Below are 10164 nucleotides of genomic sequence, written 5' to 3' on the forward strand. Positions count from 1 at the left end.
GTGATGTTGAAACCATCTTAAAGTTAGTCAAACGTGGATTGCTACACCTTAATTATAACTGTTTATTTGGTTTAAATAAACAATGGTATTAATATTGTAAGTCGATTTACTTATGCATTAGAACGTTCGATTTAATTATCTAGAATCTCAACTAAGGCATGTTCGGGATTTGACAGGTTCACTCGCAAGTTTCAGACGTCGATAATGATAGGAGAGAAGGTCGTTACACCATTCTTTTAAATGGGGATACTTTTTTATAATTGTACTATTTATTTGGTGCACAAAACAAGTTTGATGCTATTAAAAGTCTTTTACAAATAATATAGAGACTTCGATTGACATTATGCTAGTGCTAATAAAATCACCTTTCAAAGAAAAAAAAAAACTAAATAGCAGCTATTCCATAGACATTGTCCATCATAGAAAAACATGCATAAATCAATGGGAATTGCCCCATAGGAAAGCCTCCTCCATTGCCCTTATAATCGAGATCAACTCTCCTGCAAATAGGTCAGTTGCAGCTACATTTGAGGCGTTGTTATTGCTTATAGAAGATGCATTCTGTCTAATGCGCTCGCTAAGCACAAATCTGCAGACTGGACATTGGCCATGACTCTTCACCCATGGGACGATGCATTCCTCATGGAACATATGGTCACATGGAGTGAGCATGACTTGCTCTCTAGGCTCAAAATCTTCCAAGCAAATTGCACACCTCTTCCCATCCTCGTCTTTCTCTCTTTCCTTCTCATTATACAAGTTGCTTCTGTTTTGATCCCTGTAGTACATGCTTAACCTCCTTGTCATCTGCTTGGGGATAGGATTGTAAATTTCCTTCTTCAGCTTACTTAAAACATTGCTTTGCTCGTCTCGAGCCGATCTGGAATCTTCTTGTTGGGCAGGGGAAGCTGGGAGCTGTACTTGCTGGACTGTGAACCTTTGAAGGGGTCCTGAGAACCTGGGATTTACCGCCCTTGCTGGGACATTGTCAAGCCATACAATTTGCACTGGAGTACGAGTACGAGTACGTGGAAGATCTGGGAAACTGCAGTATTGTGTTGGCTATGGTAATTACAAATCAACTAAAATTGGAAAAGTTATGCAATAAAAACGATGATTGCATAGAAATTGCATAAATATTTGAGCAAATGCTACTTCTGCCAGTCAAAATTTAGATTAAGTTATCATAATCTTAACACTGGTTCTTTCACAAATCATTTTCACAGACTCTACAACGTATAAAATTTCAGATTGGCAGAAATGAGAGAGGGTTTGCTGAGAATAAGCCGGAAGCTAGCCATACAAGCCTACCATAAGTTCTATTTCCATAAAGGAAATAATTCGTTTAGGTCGTGAAGTACCGTTAAAGTGAGATGACTTGGTAGAAATTATAGCTTTCGACAACGTTTCCAGAATTGCAAAGTTTAGTTCGGTTCCCAATGCATACTTAGAATCTGATTTATCTACTGCTCATCACAATATGAACAGATCCGCCAATTTAACCTTTAGCTATGAGAAACGCATTATGTTTGCCTTTATGTTTCCATTTGTAAGTCGCAAACACGAATGAAAATAAGTGATTACCCTGACAAGCTGAAAGGTCGTGTTGTCACTCTCTCCTCTGGCATCTGCCAAGGGTCCCTTGAACCTCTACTGGCATCCTTAAAAATACACCACAATAAACAACCAGTAACATCAAGAGAAACAAAGAACACTAAAGCAAACCAGTTACATCACAAACATGGAACAAACAATTTTCACATCGAGCCTTAAAATTTCCACAAAATCTTGGTATCGTTCTTTGACTTTTTTTGGTATTTTCAGCCAAACTTTTCTTGGCTGGAGGAGAAAAATACTTACTGCAGTGGCTTGGAAGGGAAGGGAATGACGAAAAATAGGCTCGATGCGGTTCGGATCATTGCTGTTGGTAGGAGCATAGGCACCATAGTCATGTCCAGATCGCCAAGTCGGCCAAAATGGTGTGTTATTATTAGCGCCACTGCTCATGATGTCTTGGCTCCCAGATAATCAGCAAAACTCTGATCTGTTAATTTATTTATTGCGCTGGCTTCAGGACTGTGTGATTTTATAGAATTTATTCATTTCCTGCTCAAAGGACGGACCTTAACCTAATGAATATATCCTTGTTATCGTTTTAGTGGCCGCTTTGCATTTCTTCTTCTTTCTTTGAATCTGATGTAAAGCATGATTCTTCCTCCATTTCGCACAGATGCTTGCCCGCTGGTGATGCTTAAGATTGATGAAAGCTTCAGCAATTATGAAGAGAGGAATCCGATTCCAGCAATCTGACTATATATGTTTGTTTTGACCTCTCTGAACAAGCACCTTTCGAATAAGTGAATACATCTCCATAATATGCCACTAGTGTTTTTTGGCTGCGTTGAACAATATCTTGATGTAACCGGCACTTTAGTCCTTGTTCTTTTAGAAAAGTAAGAAAAATTCTCCTTTTATCTATTTTTATTTTCGAAATGGCTGCATTGCATGGAAAAGATGGCTGTTTTCTCTATCCCACTGAAATCAATGAACATTCCCTCTACCCTTGGTACAAACTACCAAAAAGATTTTATCAACTGTGGTTTAAGCTGTCAGCTTCACCATGGATTTTTTTAAAATTTGTTGAGATGATGTTATTTGCGTACAAAATCAAATGAGTGGAGAGTATATCAGATTTCCACAAGCTAGTAATGTAAGGCAGGATTATTGGGCAGGTTAAGGTTTGATTCTAGTCCTGGGAACCAACCAACTCAAACCGTTGAGAATTCTTAAGAGACAAGTGCGAATCAAATTGTGAGGTTTACACTCTTGGAGCATTGATTGGTATGTTTAATGTCCTGATCATGCATTCTTTTTCATCATACATCCAAGTCGAGCATTACAATTGTTTACTGAGGTTAATCATGGTATATTTTCCTTGATATTGCAAGCAAGCAATTGTGACCATTCCTGGCCCCCTTCTTTGTTATAAGGCTGCCTAAGAGTTGGGAGAACTAGGACGTAGCCTATAAATTTGTAACATTTATCCTACTAGTAATAAAGTAATTTAGCTTGCTTCACTTCAAGCATAAATTTATCCTAGCCTAGAATGCTGTGGGAAGGATAAGAATGAACGTCAATGTTATATTGGCTACCCAAATAAAACAGCTTGATCTAGAATCTTATTCTACAAACTGACACAGACAAGATACAAAAAGTACAATCAGAAACATCAATACTATCAGAATAAGTATCAATAGCTATCAGAAACATTTCTTCATTCACCACTGATAGCCTAAAGCACAATCTCTTAATTCTGCTAGAAATGTCTTACTGCTGCTATACATGAAACCAAATAAACAAAGAGATATAAAACGTTCACTAAATGGGCAGGTGCAACAAAGTAGAGCATCTTAAAAGGGACATAGTGAGACAGAAGTGGTGTTCATCCACATCCAAGCATCATATACAAGTCTCAATAATTTAAAAGTAGCTCAAGAAATTAAAACCTGACAATGAAACTGCAATTCGGAAGAGAAGTATGTGTGCATGTCTAGGAGAGATTCACCACCTTGCTTAAGCAGTTTGAGTTTATTATCAATTTCCACCTCCTTATAGCGGCGGATGCAGGTATGTAAGCAAGGCTCAAAATTAGTCATAAAATCAATGCCTAGTCTGCAAAACAGCTTAGAACCACAATGCAGAGGAAAAAGAGCTACCAGTAATTTACTGCACGCTTGAAGTTGAAAATGAACAAGTCAAAATAATTAGAATTAAAGCCTTTATTCTCTGCTCTCATCTTGCAAGCAAGGCTTCTTGGTCTGCCAAATTTCCACTGATGTTGATACATTATTAAGCATACCTCGGCGTCCCAGCATAACAAGATCTAGAAGCTTTCTCCTCACATTATAAACTGGATTTGGGTCAATTAAATGGCCCCTTTCATATGCTTCTCTTAGAAAAACAGTGTGTCTTTTTCCCTTGGTTGACAAATAAAATATCCCTGGGTGGTCGAGGAACAAATCCCTTATATTCAAATCAATGGCGAAAGATTTCCGGAAATGGCTGATCGTCTCCACCTCCACCATCCTCTCCACTGTCAAACTCAAGAATTCATGAACAATTGCAACTGCCCGTTTCTCTAATCCCATTATTCCTGTCTTAGTCCTCTTCTTTTCTCCGATCTCCTCATAAGGACCCACATATGGCAACCTTTGCCATTCCTTAACCTTAGCCTTAAAAACCTTGCTCAATCTCATGCCCGGTGGATAGCCGTGTTTAAATCCATATTGAATTTCTGTTCTATCAACACTGCAGTCCTCCTTACAACATTCCATAACTCGCCAATTCTCAACAGAGGCCACAAAACTTTTATCATGCATTTCATCAACCAGTTTCAAGATATGAGTATTAGGTTCATCTGCATCAGAGAGCCTAAATATGTGCGAGTTCCTAGCTATCACCGAGTCCTCAAAGTCATCTGGCAGCCCAAGTTCCCTCCAAACTTTAAAAACTGCCCGGAGAGGCAATGATTTAGTTGTCGACATAGACAAAAGCCTAACTAAGTGGTCAACAGCAACAATTAAAGAAGAGCTGATAGCATCTGCCTCTTGGCGGGAAATATCAATAGCAGCATCAGTCAATCTACAGAACGGCTGGGACTTATTGGGATCATAGAAAATGTGGAAAATATGAGGGTACTTACGGAGAAAAGAGACAGCTCCACGGTTTAGATGGAGATTTTGGGAGAGCCTGGATAGAAAATCAAGGGAGACAGAAGGAGGGTTATTAGTGGGATTTGCAAGGATAAGGTCTTGTATTGCAATGACTTTGAGAAGGCTTTTGTACTTGTCCATTAGCTTCTCAAATGTAGGGTCTCTAGCTCTCGATGCCACATACTGGGCAGAGGATGTTTTGGATCGAATACCAATGATTTGGCATGGATTTAGTTGCTTTAATAACGATTTAAAGGTCTGGATTCGCATTTTCAAGCAAGAAATTAGCAACCGTTTATCCTTTTCTTACAGTCTCCTTGTAGTGAAATTGTGACAAACACGTAATAGGCAGAAATAGCCTAGCTGATCAATTACTGATGCTTGTTGCCAATACCGCCAACAATCAAAGAAATTAAGAACGAAACAAAGAATCAGGACTTTTTTTTTTTTTTTCTGGGGACTCAAAGAGATAGATTTCCATCCGTGTTAAGGAAATTATGCAAGCCTACAGACTTGGAATGTGAAAATTGGAAAACGATACTCCTTTGGGTCGGAGGGGTGAACAAGCGATTGCTGCGTACCAAAATTTGCAGTAACATCCAAATTTTCTAAACCAAGCAATATTTGAAAACACACGCCCAAACAAACAAACAAAACAAAATTCTATGACCAGCGCGAGAGATCCAAAAACCTCAACGAGAGGGGAGGCGACCCTACAGAAAGAAAAATTAGGGAAGAAAGATGAATAAGAAGAAGAGGAAATTTCGCTCCCCTTGTAAATTCTGTTTAAAAATGCTTTTTATTATAATTTTAATTATTTTTATTTAACTTTTTTAAATTGATAACAATACCCTTTAAATGATTTTATACAAATTAAATTATCTCACCATTCAGACAAAAATCCAAAAGTAAATCCCAATTTCTCTCTTTTATCAATTTATCTTGCCATATCTCTCTCGCTATTCAAAAAGTGGAGATATTTGGATTCATTGGTTTATATTCATAAAAAAGTATTTTAAAGTTGAAAAATTGAAATTGATTAAAAATATTTGTAAATTAAAATATCGTATGATTTTGGCAGCTTAAATTTAGCTGCGAGCAGACAAATCAATTAGTTATTAAGCATTGTGAGACTGGTTTTTAGACATTACCTCACTAGTTCAACAAAAGTCCAAAAGTAAATTTCCATTTCCCTCTCTTATTGATTTATCTCGCCATTCAGCTCTGTCTCACCATTCCAAAAAGTAGAGATGTTTAGGTTTATTGGTTTATATTCATAGAAAAGAATTCCAAAATTGAAGAGTTGAAATTGATTAGAAATATCTGTAAAGTAAATATCGTATGACTTTGGTAATTTAAACCTGACCACTAGAAAAACAAATCAATTAGTTATTAGGCATTGTAAAACTGGTTTTTAGGTATCGTGTTATTGGTTTTTAGGTATTGTGAGACTAGTTTTAGACATTGTATCTCTAGTTTTTAAGTAATGCGAGACTGATTTTTAGGCATTGCATAACTTAATCATTATGTCTTTAGAACTTAGACATTACATTATTGATTTTAGGTATTTCGTGATTGTTGATAACGTGGCACTACCACGTCAGCATGTTAAGTGACATGGCAATGCCATGTCAACATTAAGGCTCAAGTTGTTGACATAGTAGTGCCATGTCAACATGTGGGAGCCACGTGGCATGTTAAAAAGATGCCATGTGGTATGTTAAAAAGACGCCACGTGGTATGTTAAAAGACTACGACATTTTAGGTATTTCGTGACTATTGATAACATAACAGTGCCACATCAGCATAAAAGCTCAAGTTGTTGACACGGTAATGCCACGTCAACATGTGGGAGCCACATGGCATGTTAAAAGGCTGCCACATGGCATGTTAAGATACTGCTATGAGTGTGCAAACCTCGATTTTTTCAATTTTCGGTTCCATTTTTTCTAAAATCGAACAACAAAATCAAGCATTCTAATTGATCGAACCACCTAGGGGCTGAAGTCGATTTCAATCGATTTTTAAAGGTGGCAGTTCGATCGATTTCGGTTCGGTTTTTATGAGTTTAGTGGACTTCAATTTGGGCTTGGGCTGTGAAGGTTTAATGGGGTTGACTTGGGCTGTGAATGTTGACTTGGGCTATGAAGGATCTATGGAGTTGACTTGGGCTGTGAAGAATCCATGGGCTAATAATGATCTTGCTAATAATGATTAAGGATCCATCATTTATGGGCTAATAATGATTATCAATCCATGAGCAGCAAACAGCCAAACACAATGGCATTAATTTGTTCAAGGACGGAAAGGCCAATAATAGTCTTGCTAAATTGTTTCATGCTCTTATTTTTTCATGAGTGCTAGTAGTAATTCAACTTGAATTATTTAAGGATGGAATATTGTCACTTTATAAAGCAAGGTAAATCAAATTTTGAAACAATGATACTTTTTTTGTATATAGATCAAAAAGATTTCTACTTTTGATATAATTAAATAATTTGGTCCTTTTTTTTTGTTTGACATGAACCTTTTTTATATAATTTCTTACAAAAAGTTATTTTAGGTAATCTTTTTGACCTATTTATTTATTTTTTCAAATGATTAATAATATTAATCTTCATGCAATAAATAAACATTAATCTTTATATGATAAATAAACATTAGTTTCAAAAGTTCTATAATTAAATATGATCATAAAAAAATTAACATTAATCTTCATACAATAAATAAACAAAGAAGAATTCCACAACTTAAAGCTTAATGACATAAATTACTAAATTTCAAAATATAAATCTCCAAGGCTCCAACCTCCAACTTCAATTTTTAATGATTTTGAAAAACATGCTCCTAAAAAGGTTTAAAGTAAATATAAAATTAGTGTAAATTTTTGAGGTAAGATAACCTAAATGAATTATAAATAACATATAAATATTGCATAATACCTAATGATAACATTACCTGAAAATGTTAGTCTGACTCAGGCTCAGACTCAGCTATTGTCTCCAACGCAATAGTAGCCAACTCTAAAAAATAAAATAACAAATATGGTAAATTAATTTTTGACAAATCAAATAAATTAAATTATAAAGAAAATAGTTACCAAAATCAAGTTTATCAAGCTCGTCCAAATCATCTTCAATCAAATCCGAATCACCACGTGCCAATCCACGTAACCAATCTTGAGCACAAATAAGTGCTTGCACGACCTTAGGAGTCAAAAAACTCCTATATGCATCAAGCACACGTCCACCGGTACTAAAAGCAGATTCCAAAGCAACTGTTGATACGGGAACAGCCAAAACATCACGAGCAATAGCGGCAAGTACAGGAAACCTAAACTGATTAAGTTTCCACCACATGAGAACATCAAATTCATCATCATTGAAACCCTCATCATCTACAAGCTTAGATAAATATTTCTCCAATTTCGTTTTCAGTTCTTTTGATCTAGTGTTTAACCGGTGCTTCTTGAACCTATCCAATCTTTTTTTAGTCCGTTCTGTGTCCTTTCCAAACAAAGTCGAAGCAATATTATCACTACAACCACCATTAGTGCCTTGATCCATGGACGTTGGACACTCTTGACCACTTTCACCAACATCACGAGTTGGAGGTTGTAACATATTTCTATAACAACGAAACAACTCATCCATTCTTTGTGTCACCAAAGAAAACATCATTGAAGCTTGAGTTGGAGGATACATGTCTAGCAAAGTGAATTCAACATAAGAAAGTTTTTTCCTCGAATCAAGTATAGCAGCAATAAATAAAACCAATTCATTTTCTCCACATTCTCCCAATATTTATCAAATTTCTCTTTCATCCTAATTGCCATGGACTGTAAATCAGTATCATCACCATTTTGCCATTCAATCAAAGTAGTATACACATCAGAAATGGAATCCAAAAAAGAATTAGCAGTTATGTAAGATGTGCCTGAAACACTCAAAGTCAAATCATAAAATTCTCTCAAAAAACGAGAAATCCTCCTAACATTTGCCCAATCTCTGTCATCGGGCACCCCATCTCCCAACCTTATGAGCTCAAGTATGTAGCTATTATCACATAATTCGAATGATGCAAAAGCCCTCTGAAATTTCAAAGTTGTATCCGACATCAAAAAAAGTAGAATTTCATCTAGTGCTCACATCTAAACACAATAAACATTTGCTCTCAACTCCTGCACTAACAGAACACTCCTTAAACTTGGCTAATCTAGCAGGGGATTGTCTAATATATCTCACTGCCCATCTAACACGAGCAATTGATGTATCATATCCTTCAATCCATCAGAGACCACAAGATTCACAATATGAGCAATGCATCTCACATGAAAAAATCTACCCTTTAAAATACTAATTCTCACAACATTAAATTTTTTTCTTCAAATGCCCTACTGCAACATCATTTGAACTAGCATTATCAACAGTGATAGAAAAAATCTTTTAGATCCCCCAATCTCCCAAACGTTGACTAATTGCCTTACCAATGGTCTCACCTTTGTGACTAGTGATAGGACAAAAATTCAGAATTCTTTTTTGCAACTTCTAATCATTATCAATAAAATGGGCTGTTAGACACATATAATTAATTATTTGAATCGAAGTCCATGTGTCAGTGATGAGACACATTCTACTAGGACATGATCTTAACAATTTTCTCATTCTAGTTTTTTCATCAGTATAAACCTTATAGCAATCCCTAGCAACAATCCATCATGAAGGTATACGAAATCTAGGACATACTTTGTTTATGTGTCTCCTATATCCTTCATTTTTCACAAACTTAGAAGGCAATTCATCTAAAATAATCATCTTAGCTAAACTCCTCATTATTGCCTCTTAATCAAACTTCCAATTACCCAACCCATCCCCTCCTAAAGCAAAAACTAATTCCATCTTCCTTTTCTCCTTACTATCACGCACCAATTTCAACTTAGGACAAACTTTAATATGATTTTTCAAAGAAGATGTTCCATTCTTTTTTGTATCAGCACACAAATCTTTACCACAATAAAAACATTTAGCTTTCTTATTACCTTTCTTATTAACAAATTTGGTGAAGTGATCCCACACAACCGATGTAGATTGAGATGACTCCTTTTACTTCGGCACATTGCTTACAACTTCACACATTTTGTTGGGGTCGGTAGAACTGACAGTAACATGAGGTGTAAATGTTGATGGTGTTGGTGTTGGTGTCTCATTAGTTGTGAAATTTGTTTCCTCATTAGTTGACATCTACAAAAAAAAAAAAAGTAATACCCAAATATTATTTCCAATATTTAATTCTAACATATTGCCAATCATTTTAATTAAAAATCCAAATAATAATTGTAAACATTAATTCTCAAATATAATATTTAATGTTTAATTCCAACATATTACCAATAATTTTAATTAAAAATCTAAACAATAATTCTAAACATTAATTCTCAAATATAATATTTAAT

General features: G+C 35.6%; 2 protein-coding genes across 2 annotated transcripts; both read right to left on the reverse strand.

The window, feature by feature from the left end:
- Positions 1 to 335: 335 nt before the first annotated feature.
- On the reverse strand, positions 336 to 2088 carry LOC18609054 (uncharacterized). The gene is made up of 3 exons (XM_018114574.2): positions 1861 to 2088; positions 1585 to 1661; positions 336 to 1045 (listed from the first exon to the last, which is right to left on the reverse strand). The coding sequence occupies exons 1-3, from the start codon at positions 2005 to 2007 to the stop codon at positions 439 to 441; spliced, it is 831 nt and encodes a 276-aa protein (XP_017970063.2). The 5' UTR covers positions 2008 to 2088; the 3' UTR covers positions 336 to 438.
- Positions 2089 to 3258: 1170 nt separating this feature from the next.
- LOC18609055 (Ubiquitin carboxyl-terminal hydrolase family protein) lies at positions 3259 to 5478 on the reverse strand. The gene has a single exon (XM_007044026.3). The coding sequence runs from the start codon at positions 4980 to 4982 to the stop codon at positions 3780 to 3782; it is 1203 nt and encodes a 400-aa protein (XP_007044088.3). The 5' UTR covers positions 4983 to 5478; the 3' UTR covers positions 3259 to 3779.
- Between the last annotated feature and the right edge of the window lie 4686 nt (positions 5479 to 10164).

The sequence above is a fragment of the Theobroma cacao genome, chromosome 2, assembly GCF_053813885.1.
Source record: "Theobroma cacao isolate CCN51 chromosome 2, ASM5381388v1, whole genome shotgun sequence".
Lineage (NCBI taxonomy): Eukaryota > Viridiplantae > Streptophyta > Magnoliopsida > Malvales > Malvaceae > Theobroma > Theobroma cacao.